Genomic DNA, 15,196 nt, shown 5'->3' with positions numbered 1-15,196 from the left:
GGGGTAGGCAAGGGAACCCCTGCACCCCAGTTAAGCCTAGATGGTTCCATTGATGGTGATCCTCTTGGTCCTATCTATACTGACCTTGGCCTCCATCCTCAGAGGGTCCTAGTTATTTGTACAATCATGCTGTGTACTCTTGGCCAAGGTTCCCTAATGCATGAGTGATATACGTTTAGATACGTCAACCCAGTTTAAGCACAATATTAATTACACAATTGCTGCACAATAACTAGTGAACTTTTAAAAATCTCCAGTATCCCACTTAATTAGGCTTGAAGGAGAATATTCGAAACAGCTGGAGCAGCTTTATGAAAGCCTTGTAAATAATCTTAAATTTTAAATAAGCAAGTTTTAAAAATTCTATCGCAATTAAGCAAGAAATAGTTGCAGAAAAATTGCTATACAGTGGTACCTCTACTTACGAACTTAATCCGTTCCGTGACTCTGATCGCAAGTCGAGTTGGTCGCAGGTCGAGGTAAATTTTCCCATAAGGTTCAATGTAAATACGGTTAATCCGTTCCGCCCTCCGAATTTGGTCGCACCCCGAAGCAAATTTTCCCATAAGGTTCAATGTAATTACCATTAATCCGTTCTGGCGTCCGCGGACCACGCGTCAGGGGCGGAAAAGTGCCCGCGTGCCGCGCGTCAGGGGCAGAGAAGCGCCCGTGCACCACACGGCGGGGCGGCAAAACGCCCGCGCGCCGCGTGTCAGGGGCGGAAAAGCACCCACGCGCCGCGCGTCAGGGGCATGGTGGGGTGGCAAAACGCCTGTGTGCCGCGCAGCGGGGCAGAAAAACGCCCACGGACCACGTGTCAGGGTGGAAAAATGGCCGTACCTTGAGGCGGAGTTCGCACATCGAGGTAAATTTTTGGGGCCGGAACTGGTTGTATCTCGAAAATTTCGTAAGTAGGGGCGTTCGTAAGTAGAGGTACCACTGTAGTTCATAACGTTTATTACTGATTCATTTTTTTAAATCCTTTTTTCTACCCACTCAAGGTTGAGTAGATAGTACTTTAACTCAGTAGCAAGGAAAGGCCCAGAATCACTGGAAGTATTAATTCTATTTCACATTTCTTTCAGGAGAACCAAGATGTGTATGCATGCAGGACATTCTAATATAAATATTCAGTATTTTTACTTATAAGAACTATACAGATAGTCCTCACTTACTGACAGTCATTGGGACTGAGAACTCCATTGCTAAGCGATGCAGTTGTAAGGTATGATGTCACAAGACCATGGTGACTTATGATGGCAGTTCCAGCAGTTCCAGTTGCTGTTGTTAGGTGAATCCTCCTTGGCTGTAGCATTCTGCAGTCATGTGATTGCCATTTGTGACCTCCTGCCAGCTTCCCTGTTGACCTTGCTTGTCAGAAGCCAGTAGTGAAGGTTGCAAATTGTGGTGTCGTAATTATGGCCCGGTTGCTGAGCGCCCGAATCATCACATGACCATGGGGATGCTGCAATGGCCACAGCTATGAGGACCAGTCATAAGTCTCCTTGTTCAGCATCGTTGTAAGTTTGAACAGTTGTTTACTGAGAACTACCTGTAGTTCAATGGGTAGAGAATTTGTATTCCATACAAAAGGTCCTAGATTCAATTCCTAATATTTCCAGGTAGAGATGGAAACAGCTCCCCTCCCATTTATAAAACCCTAGGAAACTAATCCTAGTTTATGAATAAATCAGAACTGCTGGGTTCACACAATATCTTAAGCTAAAGTCAGTCAGGCACTATGAAAGTTCTTACAGTGCCCAGCCAGAATAACCATATAGCCTTTCCCCATTGCTGAATTTAAATGGTATCTGTCCATCCCTGAACTGGCAGAAAACTGTACCAGCATCAAATGTACTGTCCCCATTGCCAGTTTTTATCTTGTCTCTATTTTGCAGTCACCTACTTTCTTCCAAGATAATGGATGCCAAGGTCTAATAGATTATACACACTTTGAAGCTGCCCTTGGACAATGTTGGAATAAGGGGAAATATACTACTTTAATACTGGAACAACTAAGGATGGAATTATCTCACTCACTGGTTGGGGAAGAGATGGAGACAATGTCATGGGGATACAGAAGAAAACGCATGTTTCCAGGACATGTTTGTGCTGTGCTTAAGTACAAGTAGGAAAAATATTCTGAAGGCTGTAGTAGAACACCTCTGCAGAGATTCTGTGTCCAGTGTTTGATTCCCCTTGGCCATAGAAGTTTTCCACCCTAAAGATTTTTTGTGTTTCTACAAACCTTTGATTCCCCTTAGTCAACTGGTACCACCATCATATGTTTGAATGGTACCATTTTGTCAACATGAGCAAAACCCACTCATATGAGTTTTAATAAATATAAAGAGTTAGATTTATTTCTGCCTTTTTACCAAAGAGCTCAAGAACATAGTTATCTCTTCCTGCCTTTTAAAAAAATCCTTACAATGTCATTGAGTTAAATTAGACTTAAGAAATGATGGTTTGTTTTACCATGCTTTGTTAAATAAGATATTGTTGGCTGAGTTCACTCTTAGTCATGGCTGGATTCAAATAACATGCTAAGCTATGGTTAAATGAATAACAATGTGGCTTATAATGGTTATGAGATAGCCCAGTGGTTATCAATACATTTTGTACCTGAGTGGGCATTGAATATGGGTCTTTCTAGGTCTAAAACCAAGACATCAGCTAGGCACTTTCTACGAAAGTTGGCACTTCCCAGGAATAAAAGCTTTTCAAGTAGACATGTGCTCAAATATCAGAGCTCATTAATGGGAGTGAGAAGCAATAAAGTAGGTCAGTAATTTAGACCAGCGTTTTTCAACCTCAGCAACTTTAAGAGGTGTGGACTTCAACTCCCAGAATTCCCCAGCCAGCATGGGAGTTGAAGTCCATGCATATTAAAGTTGCTGAGGTTAAGGAACACTGATTTAGATCCTAGATTCTACTATCTTACTGGAGGAGAAATTCTTCCTTTGGACAACTATTTACACTATTTTGGAATAAGAACCATTATGTTATAGAAATTATTATACATAAATACTATATATTATATTATTATAATATATGGGGTTGGACTAGGAGTGAGGAGACCCCAATTCCAGTCTACCCACAGCAGCTCACTAGATGACTTTGAGCCAGTCGCTCTCTTAGTCCAACTATCTCCAGGGCCGTGGTGGTGGAGAAAAATAAGAAGATGCAGCACTATGTACAATGCCTGGGCTTCCAGTACAAATGCGGGTTATAAATCAAATAAATAAATAAACACACAAATAAAATGAAATATGCATGAGCTGCAGTGATGTACCTGTCCACCAGTTGCCTCCTGACTATATTTTTTCTTTAATGGCAGAACAGCAAGAAGCCCTGGTGACCAGAACCAGTCCCACTAGGTTTCAGTATGTCTATGCCAGCCCATGAATTGAGGTTGTTTGTTCCTGGTCCTCCTCACCTGCCACTCCCTGGATGAGGACGACCTAGACTTTAACCCCAAATCCACCCTGAGCTGCACCCATTGTGGGAGAACAGGAGCTTCCTGAAAGGCCAAAAGAAGCAGCTGATTGAGCATCAGTCCTGAGCATTTTATTCTGGAAACTCAACTGAATTTAGGGGCTTCTGAATAAGGATACAGAAAATTTTGTTGTTAAAATGGCTGTGGATAGATGATGCGAGTTTGCTTCCAGGTCCAATCGAAGGTGCTGGTTTTGACCTTTAAAGTCCTTCATGGCATGGGGCAGGGTCATTTGAGGGACTGCCTCTCCCCGATTACATCTGCCTATCCCATCAGGTCTGGCAGAGAAGGCATACTGCGGGTCCTGCCTGCCAGAGAATTCCACTTGGCGGGTCCCAGGAGGTGGGCCTTCTCTGCCATGGCCCCTGTCCTGTGGAATCTTCTCACTTGGAAGTGAGATCAGCCCCATCCCTTAACATTCCGCAAGTCCCTTAAGACCTGGCTATGTGATCAGGCCTGGGGGTCCCAGGGGACCGGGGAGATTTTGTGATGACTCCCTTACTATGATTAACACCATCCTCTCCTGTTGTGTGTGTTTTTATAGTTTTTATCATGATTGCTTCATATGTATTTATGGGTTTTTAAACTGAGTGTTGTACACTGCCCACAGTCACTTTTTTATGAGATGGGCCACTATATAAATATGATCAATCAATCAATCAGTCAGTCAATGATGATAGTTTTATTGTCAGTGGGCTCAACACTGCATACAAGAACAACGACGTAATAAAAAGAAACAAAGAGCAACAGAATTAAAGCCAGAAGTGAAATGCTAACTCAGCTAGTAGATTTTTTAAAAGCACCAATAAAGGGGGGAAAAAGCACAAACCTCTTCATTTTTACTCAGAAGTAAGTTCCGTTAAGATTATTACAGTTTACCCTCAGATATATGACTATGGACCTTCCCCACTTGTAGCAGTAGCAACATCTTTTTTCTGCTGCGTCCTCATAATCTTGCCTTCATCTTGCCTTTAAGTCTTCCTTAGCTGTTCCAGTCAGTGTTAAGTGGTGCTTTCCCCCTTATGCTGACAGCAACCCATGGCATTATCAACATGTATACAACTGGATATACCTCCCTGTCAATGGCACAGGCAGGGTAAGCCCACACCCACTGGCCATTTCAGGCTGGTGTGGGCACATCCAGTCCGCCTGCTGCCTGCACATCCTGTTTTAGGCTCATTCTCTTTCAAATGGGGCTCTTGTGTCATAACAGTGACCTCTAGAGCACACACATTAGCTGTCTGGTGGACTTGAAAGAGTTGGACTCTTCTGTTGTTCCAGGCACTTCCTTGAGCTTCTGTGTGAGCCATCTGGCAAGATGCTGATGGCCCAGCCTCTGCACAGGGGGTGCATACGACAAAAGCACTAACAGGATACAGGCTCCACCCCCTTTGTATATGCACTGTGATATATAAGAGGCAGAGCTCGCAACATTGCTTGCATTGCTTTGATAAAAGTGGTGGGTCCTGTAGACCAATGGTGTCCAACTGAAATAGAAACAGGGGCCACTAAACCGTACATTAGAATCCATATCGATTTAGAAAACCATATATTTTTATATTTCTTATTAATACATCGAAACATTAAAATCAGATAGGAACTACAGTAGATATAACTAATGTATATAAAAGAAAGTATTATTACAAATTTGACTATTTGTTTCCAATATTTATTTCTCTCTGTGTATATGTATGTGTGTTTCACACACATACTGTACATACACATATTTCCCCATCACCCCACTCTAAGCTTCCTCCTGGCCTGCTGCCAAATTTTTGCACAAACCACCTCCTCACCTTCTACTCCCACTTATCACCTTCCTTCAATGTTCCCTCTAATTTCTGATGTGCCGTGTGCTGAAAAAAAAAGTTTTGTGCAGCTTTTCCCAGACCAAATACAAAATTGTGCATCACAGTATGAGAATATGAGTAAATCACAAATATATACAATAGTGACAGGTTAAAATAATTACATATTTCTTAGTTAAAGTACAGAAACTAGAAAGTATAATGTTATGTCACATGCACACTTGAAAGTTGTACCTTCAAGTTGTTTTGGACTCCTGGCATTTGCCCCCTGCACTTCTCTCGGCAGCATTTTTCTACCGTGACTTGGCAGTTCTCCTTCCTAGGCGAGAGAGAAGTGACAGGCCCAAAGTCACCCAGCTGGCTTTGTATCTAAGGCAAGACTAGAAATCATGGTCTCTTGGTTTCTAGTCTGATACCTTAACCACTACGCCAAACTGGCTCCACACATACACACTTACAGATTATAATATAAACTCACTAGTCACTGATAACTGCAATCAATATTTTGTAAGCATTAAAATCTATCTATCAATCTATCTTTCCTTCCTTCCTTCCTCCTCCTTTCTAATTTGATATTGTAATGAAAGAAAATTTTGAAAAAAGCATTATACAAAAAGCATTTAGATTGCCCCCTCTCTTTCATTCCCCCCCCATTTTTTCCTTCTTCTCTGGATGTATTTTGAACTTACTTTAACTTGAATGATTATTGATTTAAAAATGGAAAACTTTATAAAGTTAACAATGATCGTGGATCTTGCGCGGCTCAAAACTCAACTGATATTAATTAAGCCTGCTTTGGAGGGAGGAGAGAAATTAATTCAACCTGTTTTGGAGGGAGGTGCTCCTTCACATGCTGGCGTCTCAGGGGTCCGGAGCGGGTCGGCTACCATTTCACGGCTCCCTGCCTGCTGTCCAGGGAAAAGGAACAAGCTCGCTGCCTCGGCTTAATTGCAGCATCAGGGTTGCTTGGCGTGGCTGCAGCGCAGCCTGAGAGGGAACTCCTGTCACGTGGTGCTCCTGCTCGATTTGCACCACAGCAGCACCAAACAATCCTGGGGGCTGCAGTTAAGCTAAGGCAGCAAACTTGTGCAGGACTCCTTGGGAGCCTGGAGTTTTATGGGGGTTGGTGACTAAATTTATTATTTTTTTAGTTTTAAAATGCAATATTATCTATGTGTTATTGTCTTTTTATTTTATTTTGTTAAATATTTCCCAGTTGCATTTTAATCTGGTTCGGGCTGCACTCAGGAGCGTTGTGGGCCACACGCAGCCCACATGACTGGCACCTCCACTGTAGACACCTCTGGGGTCAACCTCCAAGGTTAGCCTCTTTCAAACTCTGTACCACGGAAGCACACTGGATCAATTGATCAGAAAGCTGAAGCTGACAGAGTTTTGGCAGATGGCTAAACCCATCAATGCTATGACTGGTGGAGGGTTTCTTTCCAGCTGGTTACATTTAGAAAAGGGGAAAGCCAGAAGGTTAACCAGTACCTTTACTTAATATGCCCCACACACTTGACCACCACCATCTGGCAGCGTGCCAGAACACAGGCTAAAGTGACAGGGTAGGGATCTGCAATGGGGATAGCAGATTTTACGCTGGTAAGTTTTCTGATGGCTCAAGGACATGCGGATAGCACTTTAACTGAGCTGGGAGGAAAAGTCATTTGTCATCCATTACCTTGGAGGGAAGTCAGGTGATTGCAGTGACTTGAAACAGAGGTAGGGTAGAGATCAGCAAAGAGAAAAGTAAACTACTTGTTGGTATAGTTTTGTGCTGACTGAAGGATGGTGGATAATGCCTAATATTGGATCATCTCAGCCCTGGGAAGGCCCTATGAGTCTTAAGCACTACTAAAGTTTACCTGTACAAAAGAACAGAGCTGAAATGTTTCTGCCTAAACTGTACAGATTTAAGAGAGGCAGTGTAAGAATCTGTGCACCACTAGATGCACTGCTAACTTTGCTAACTCCACTTAGAAGATGGAAGCAGAGAGAAAGTAATTAGTTTTGGAGACAGCTCATGGCTAGGAGGCTCCTGAGAGCAGGATTAGGACCTAGAGGCATCTCTAATGACTGAAAAATAACCACCATCTTGCTTTGGTACTTCAATTTTTCTAAGTTTCACTCTCTGCTTTGCAGCTAAGAAATACAAGTCGGTGTTCAATAAATTATCTGGGTTCCCTTTTCAAAAAGGCTTTGCGGAGGAAAAAACGAGGTATTGGTCGGCAGTAACTTCATTCCAATAAAATCTTCAAGGCTGCCTCCCCCCCCCCCCCCGCCTTTCTCTATGTAGAAAAATGGTTAGATGTTGGCAAGTTCTTCCTCTGAGCTCCACCACACTTCCTCCTCATGGGCGAGGAAGGTGGGGGAAGAAACAGAGAAAGGAGTCTTCCCCCCATTTGGAATTCACGTTAACCCAGCTCGTGTCATTCGCCTCGTCTGCGTCTCCGGCCCTAGTGGCGGATTCCAACGAGCAGCGCTGCCTGTGGGTGGATACACGGCACCGACATTTCAAGGAGACATTTCAAATCTTATCCAGGATTTTCCTTCCCTGCCCTTTCTTTCTTTACTTGATATTGTTCTCTCGACATCGGCAGCCTCTTCCCTCTTCCAAACCGTCCCCTGCCTGGGAAAATCGGCAGGGAAAGTTGCTTTCATTTTATCTCAGATGAAAAGCTGGGTTTCCCTCTTCCTCTCTCAACTCAGCGCCACGAGACAAACCCGATTTGCTTAAAAACTCCAGCAATTTAGAGTTTTTCTGCCTCCCCGAAGCCCTAAGTCGCCTTCTCTCGCGGCCTTTTTTTTTTCCTCCGAAAAGGACGCATCGCTTCAGTTACAGAGGGAGATTTCGCCACTCGAAAGAAAGGGGGGGGGACCCGCTTTCCTCGCACACGCGTGGAAACACGCGTCGAAACTGTACGGCGGAGACGCGGAGACACTTCGTGGGGTTCTTTTAGTTTCTTTGTATGGAGATTCCATTCAAACTGTTCAGCGTGTCGCCAGTAGCCTTCCGCCAAGAAGGAGGGGGTGGTGGAAGAAAATAGTCCCAAGCTACTCTTACCCCTTGTTTCTGAGGGCAGAAGCGAGAGGCAGAGCGCGAGAGGCGGCTGCTCGATCCAGCTCGCCCTGCTGCGGCCCCCCAGCAGCTCCTTTGCACCCACGTCCCCTTCCTAAGCCGGGCTGCACGGCCGAGCTTTCAGGGCAGCTGCCCAACTCCCCCTCTTTCCCCCTTTTCCCTCTATAATGATACAATGTAGCCTTGGAACAAGCTGTATCATTGGGCGTAGAGATTGCAAAGCTCTAACCACGTAGAGCGGGCGATACGCCTCTCCACCTAACTTAACAAACGGAAGCATCGGGCCGGCTTTGATGGACGGGGAGGAAGGGCCAATGGGGAGTGGGGAAATCTTCCCAAAATGTGTGGGCGGCCAATGGGTGGAGCGGGGGGGCAGGCTCGCGGGGAGCCTAGCAGCTCAGGTTGACAGTGACTAGTCCCAGTGCAGGGAAGTGCAAGGAAAGGGATGAGCCTTAAAGTTCGAGGCTTCGTCTCATTGCAGGGAATTTGAAAAAAGAGGAGCGAGGAAGGAAAAGTCCCGCAATCTAAAACTTGCAAATAGCGCAGGGGGAGCGCGAAGCCTTCAGTTGCGGCCAACTTCCCCGGAGCTGGGTTTTTTTTTCTTCTTCTTTTTCCCTCCCCCTCCTCTCCCCTGCCTTTTTGCAGAAAGAGAAGAGTCCTGCTGTTATTTCTGCACTCTTTCCCCTTTTCTCGCCAAATTCTGAGTCCGGGCTTCTTCTTGGCCGCCTCCCCCCCCCCGCCCCCCATGCCAACCATGATAGAGAAGGGCCCAGAGGTCTCAGGGAAGAGAAGGGGCAGGAACAATAATGCCAGCAGCGCGGCCAGCGCTTCCAACAGCGCCTCCGCCAGCGCCAACAACGCTAACAATGGGAATAATAAAAGTTTGGCAGCGGCAGCAGCGCCCAATGGGAATAGCAGCAGCAACAACTGGGAAGAAGGCAGCTCCGGCTCTTCCAGCGATGAGGAGCACGGTGAGTCTTTGGGGAAAAGAGGAGCGGGGAGTGTGGCCGCTTCCTCGCCTTCAAAACCCCACAACTCTTTATCAGAGCTACAGCCCGCGGGGGGGGGGGGAGGGGAAGGAAAGCTAGAATTGGGAAATAATAATTCTTTGTTTTTAATGTTGTCAGGAGGAGGAGGAATGAGAGTGGGACCCCAATATCAAGCGGTTGTTCCTGACTTTGATCCCGGTGAGTCATTTTTTCCCTTCTCAAAAAGCAGAAAGGCTCTCATTCTTCCACGACTTCTCCATCGATGTTTTTGAAATAGGTGGCTCTCCCTTTACACCTTCCGACTCCTCCTGCCACCCCCACCTGATGGCGGTCTTACTCGAGGGTAAATCTCACGAGTGCCGCGGGCTACCCCCTCAGGAAGGGTGCACCAAGGTGGCAAACCGTGGCCAGCTCCTAATGTGGACTTCATTCGGGAGGGTATCTCCGTTGAGTTTAATGGATCTTATCCCCAAGAGGAAGCCTGTCTGGATCGCTACAAGCTTCTGTAATTAACTCATTTTTTCCCGTGAAAATATTAAAAGTAAGATTAGAGGACACTTTCTTCCTGTTGTTTTAGTTTTTCTTTTTTAAGGGAGTTTCATTTGCAGAGGTGGGAAGGTAAAAATTCCCCTCCCCGCCTAAATTGCATGTCTGTCCAGCAGTTCAAAGAAAGGAAAGGGGGGGGGGGAGAATTGATGATGGGGAGAGAAATGAGTTCAGGAAAGGTGGCAGCAGCACACTTGGGAATGGACGGGGAGGGGGAGGAGGGTATGGTAGTGGAGTTATTCTGGGGTTTTACTTCCTTATATGAAATCTATTTTATAAATAAATGTTTTCCATTTTGTCCTTCCCCTTGATGATGTGGAAGATAACTGGTTGACATAGCAAGGGGAAAAAAAGCTTTAATCTTATGTCCCCCACCCCCATTTTTTGTTGGCTTTCAGGTGTGGCTACTATTTCCATATTCACAGAGTTAGAAGAGCTGGCCCTTTATGAAAATCGGTGCCAGTCTACTCCCCGAGACTCCTCCCCTTCCCCCTTTGCACATAATTATTTTAGATGCAATTGACCTAAATCCAATTACTTTTTTTTAATGAGTGGTTTTATCCGATTAGGTTTTTTGAGGTAGTGGTGAGAATAAGGCTCTTTTACTTCTTGCTTTCTTAATGATGAAATTTAGGGCAAGTAAAGGGCAAAGAAAGAAAAGAGGAGCAGTTAATGAAAAGCACAGAGCACTTTCTAGGGGGCGCTTGGTAGATTTGGTGACAAACAGGAAAACAAATTTGTCCATTGAGAAAGAAGGATTCCTGATTCTCTTCCTGTGCTTGCAGATATGATGCTACTGTTAGGAATGGGGTGAAAAAGCTTCATTTTTTTGTTCCTTTCTTTAGGATTTGCAGTTTCATTAAACTCAGCCATGCCTCTTGGAGAAGCTACTCTGTAATGTTCCACTTGATTATATTTTCTTTCTGATTTAAAATGTTAAGGGGAAACTGAGTAAACAAAGGAATTGAAGTGTTCTTGTAAAGCACAGAATTTTTAAAAAGTGCTCCTCTTGAGTGTATTGGAGGCCATGCCTGCAATTTTTTTAAAGAGGGGAGGGCTTTATTTCTTTAGTTTTTAAATGCAAGCTTTTAAATGGTTTCCTTGTAATTATAAGCTATTTTTTTTAAAAAAAGCAAAGAACTGTTTAATTTGAAAAATGTGTCATTTCTTTTGATCCTGAGGAATTCTTAATATTTTTCTAGCTTGCGGATTGTCATAATAGGTTGTTGTACTAGTAGGTATATAAGAGCTGCCAAGGCTATGAATCAGGAAGTCCCCGGTTTACTACCATAGAGTTAGGCAAGGGCCTTGCAATCCATCCAGTTCCCTGTTGGCAACAGGAAATACACAGCTGGAGCATCCTCAGCAAATGGCTGTCCAGCTTTTGTTGGAAAACTGGCAAGTGAAACCCCTCCCATTAGTTGAATATATTGCAGTGTTAATTGCTGTTCTTTTAAGAAGTTACTTCTAATGTTCAGCCAAAATCTCCCCTCCTAACTAGCCCATTAGACCTTGCCCTGTTTTTCTGGGGTGGAAAACAAGTTTTTTCCTCTCATACATGACAGATATTTCAGGGGTACTATCCTGGTCTGCCATTAGCCTTCTGTCTCTGCTAAATAGTTCTATTTCCATAACCCATTTGGGACTTGTTTTCCACATCCCTGACCCTTTAGTTGCTGTCTCCTGAACTTGTTTGATTGGTTCATATCCTCCTTAAGGTGAAATGCAAAGAGCTGGACACAATATTCCAACATGAAGTCAGGCTACACAGTAAAGTCAAACTGTTTCTTATGATTTGGGAACTATGCTGAAAATTGCATTTATGTATTTATTTTGGCAGCTATTTTATTTGCTGATCCCCATTTAGCTTGTGGTCAGTTGTAGCCAACAGCTTAGATGTATGGATTTGATTCTCCCCGTCCTCTCTTACTAAACTTTTCATAAGTGTCTGAGCTGAACTAACAAAACGGTTTCCCACTTTAGAAAGATCATTTTGAATTTTATTCTTATCTTCTGAGGTTATTTACTCCCTAATTATGTGAGTGTGGGACTGTAACCTAAGTCTGCCTGTACATCATTAGGCTGAATGTGGCCTTAACAAGCTATGATTCTTTCCAGTTAGTTCCCAGTCTGCAATATAGGGAGTAAATAATTCTGATCTACCTAACTAGGGTGTTGCTTTTTTCAAAGTGATTCTTAAAATCTGAGAAGATGTGTGCATGCATTAGCACTTAGTATGCTGTATAAAATTTAATTATGAAACTTGGAGCAAAAATATACATTGACTTCCTTAGGAAAATGAAATGGTGGTATTTCATTATAGTAGCATATTTACATTTTCTCTCTCAGTTTTCTTTTCTCACTCCAGACTGCTGCCTATCTTTTATACTTTCACCCTGCCTTTCCTTTAAAAAGTGAACATTGTATATGCAGTTTCTTTCTTTTCCTGTTCTGTTCTCATGTTTACCTTACTGGACGGCTAGTTTGAGTTAGACTAATTCTGAGCCAGCAAGTTTCATTGTATGGATTGGAATCTGTGTTTTCTCAGGTCTAGCAGGATACTATATGTGCTTATCTCATGTTAATGTAAGCCCTTTTTTTAATGCCTGATACATATCTGTCCAGAAAACTGCAGTACATGAATTCCACATATAGCTTAGTCATGTGACAAATGTCTAACTTCAGAGTTGCTATTTTTACATTTGTGCATAGCTGCTTTCAGGTGTTTGAATCTAAAAGTACGTAGAGGAGATGGGAAGGCATTCTTTGGCACTACCCCTGTCAGTTGCCCATGTTGGTAAGGAAGTGAAACTTGCCATGCGTGTGTATGAAGCTTACTGATCTGCATGCCCACAGCTTTGAATGCATGGAGGGCAGGAACCACCTTTTGTTGACCTTTTGTTTCAGACTGGTGTGAGTGGGTGGCGAGAGTGTAACATGTGGGTCTCTCTCCTTCCCAGGCTTTGGAAACCAAATGCTTGAAGAGAGCTTGTGAAAGTGTGAGTTGAATGTATGCAGCAAAATAGACACGTTGTATCATACATAAATAGCATCCTACTGTATTAATATGCAATTAGCTTTCAAGTAGAAGAGACCTCTTAGATGAAATGGCCCTGAGTTTTTAAGAATAAAATGTGTCAGATGTTGAAGGATCTGTTGTCAGATTCTCTGCTCTTTTATTTAACCTAAAATGTGAGTTGAGGCGACAGTGGTGATGATGATGTGGACTATTATAATGTAGGTGTGATCATTTTGTTACATTGCTGGTAAAGAGGAGAATCGGTTAACTATTAAGGTTTTGTATGGAAAAAGTGTGTTCCAAAAAATCTTTCTAAACTTGCATATATCAGCATCTGTGTGAGGCTTCCCAGGTTTTCAGTATTTTGTTTCTGTCCTGTGTTGCACTGTAATTACTTGTTAGCTGAGTATGTCATATGAATTCATCCACCATTATGATTTATAGACCATAGTTTATGACTTAGTGTTTTGAATGAGCCCAGCCAGTGACTTATTCAAGAAATCATAATTAAATAAACCGTGGGTTAACATGATCAGTAAACCCCAGTTGCTAAAATATCAGTGGCCATTTTTCTCTAACTTGTGTTCTCTAGATGTGTTGGGACTACAGCTCCCAGAATTCATAGCCAATTTGGAAAGAATCCCAGGAGCTGTGGTTCCCATATATCTGGAGGATATCAGGCTGGGGAAGGTTGTTCACAGTTTAATTTGGTGAAAATTGCATTGTGTTTTGTAGATTTTTCTTTAAAAACATCAGTGTATGTGTAAAAAAAAGTTCACAACTCCCCCTGTTCAGTCTAAAATTTTCCTGTTCTTTTAAATCAAAGTTGGGTTTGTAATAAAATTGAATTTAAACGCTAGACATTTGCAGATGGTATGCTGAAGTTAAGAGCAAGAGAATCCTGATGATTTTGAAGGAGATGGATTGTGTGTTCAATGAGTTCTTGTACACTTGTGGTAGAGATTACATGCATGAGGAACTGACGTTTTATCTAAAGAGCAATAAGTTGCACTTAGGTCTTTTTTAAAAATACTGTAGTTTCTATCCAATGTTAAGGAGTTTGCAGAGCACTGTCGGTAATTAAAAAACAAAAACAAACTTTTCATTAAAAAAAACCCCTTATTAGTGAAGTTCTGTACTAATTAAAGGTAGAGATTGTCAATTACTTCACAATGAATATTGCTTTAACTCACAGAAATGTCAGTAATGTCAAGGGAATCTTTCCCAGAAGTATTATGTCAAGTAGGTCTTCAGTCTCAGCAGTTCCTTTTCTTTTTAAACAAACAAACAAAGTTTTTTTTTCTTTTTGAATCAGTAAGTAAATTGTGCTGGAAAATATCCCAGGCAGTTTTTTCCCCTCTCAGATACCTACAGATTTGCTGCGGTTAACTTGAAAATGCTTTTCTGGTCCTGTATTTTAATCTTTGTGACTTTTTGTTTTTGTTTTTTTGCTATCTTAGGCAATCTAAATGTCAAGCAGAATGATAGGATTACATTGGCTTTTAAATATTTTTATTAACCCCTTTTCGGTTACTTATCAATGGATTTTATTGTTTTTACTGTTTTAATAGTCCAGAGAATGCTGATTATTCATAAGTTTAGAAACATAATGAGTAGCAATAATAAGATGACAAAATGTTTAAGATCAGTTGCCTAAAGGATGAGTAGGTTTGCTATAAATGGGAGACTTAGATAAGCAGTGTTTGTGAAAATCTGTGTTTCATGCTGTTTATATGTTGAACCTGGTGCAGTGGCATATTGTCTTAGGTTTATTAATGGTTGGTAAAAATCATGTGATGTTGACTTCTAGGGAATATCGCCATCAGGGATGGCAGGGGCAGACCTCTTCTGTTGCTTCCCTTCTCTGGAAGAGCATACCACCAGAAATTAGGGTGGCCCTAACCCTGCTAGGATTTGAGGCCACTAAGACCTGGTTCTTCTAGAGGATCTTTGTGGGATGCTCTCTTATAGAGAATCAGCATCATTGGTTGTTGTTTGTTCCTTGATGCTGTGCTATTTTAACCTGGTTACTTGTTGTTGTTGTTGTTGTTTAGTCGTTAAGTTGTGTCCGACTCTTCATGACCCCATGAACCATATTGCGCCAGGCCTTCCTGTCCTTCACAGCCTCCCTGAGTTTGCTCAGTTTCATGCTCATTGCTTCAGTGATGCTATCTAAGCATCTCATCCTCTGCCGTCCTCTTCTTCTTTTGCCTTCAATCTTTCCCAGCATCAGGGTCTTCTCCAAAGAGAAGG

General features: G+C 42.8%; 1 protein-coding gene and 1 long non-coding RNA gene across 5 annotated transcripts in view; one reads left to right on the top strand and one right to left on the bottom strand.

The window, feature by feature from the left end:
- Positions 1–1,058: 1,058 nt before the first annotated feature.
- LOC148214699 (uncharacterized) lies at positions 1,059–7,392 on the bottom strand. The gene is made up of 3 exons (XR_015797707.1): positions 6,131–7,392; positions 5,542–5,626; positions 1,059–1,552 (listed from the first exon to the last, which is right to left on the bottom strand). It is a non-coding gene; the product is annotated as an uncharacterized LOC148214699 (long non-coding RNA).
- A 1,401-nt stretch (positions 7,393–8,793) lies between these two features.
- The window catches only part of RCOR1 (REST corepressor 1), a 140,617-nt gene continuing 134,214 nt past the window's right edge, over positions 8,794–15,196 (top strand). For 3 of the 4 annotated variants that reach the window (XM_088149810.1, XM_088149809.1, XM_088149808.1), the window contains exons 1-2: positions 8,795–9,360; positions 9,517–9,576. In XM_088149810.1, the coding sequence (XP_088005936.1) occupies positions 9,135–9,360; positions 9,517–9,576 (286 nt within the window). In that variant the 5' untranslated portion in view covers positions 8,795–9,134. Of the gene's footprint in view, positions 9,361–9,516; positions 9,577–15,196 lie in introns of all 4 variants that reach the window. The other variant, XM_088149807.1, reaches the window with a different exon arrangement.

This window comes from Python bivittatus, unplaced genomic scaffold, assembly GCF_059951505.1.
Source record: "Python bivittatus isolate LINGU-HERP-01145 unplaced genomic scaffold, Pbiv_v1 ctg000580_np1212, whole genome shotgun sequence".
Taxonomy (NCBI): domain Eukaryota; kingdom Metazoa; phylum Chordata; class Lepidosauria; order Squamata; family Pythonidae; genus Python; species Python bivittatus.
The sequence above is the reverse complement of the archived record's forward strand: the minus strand, read 5'-3'. Positions and strand labels throughout refer to the sequence as shown.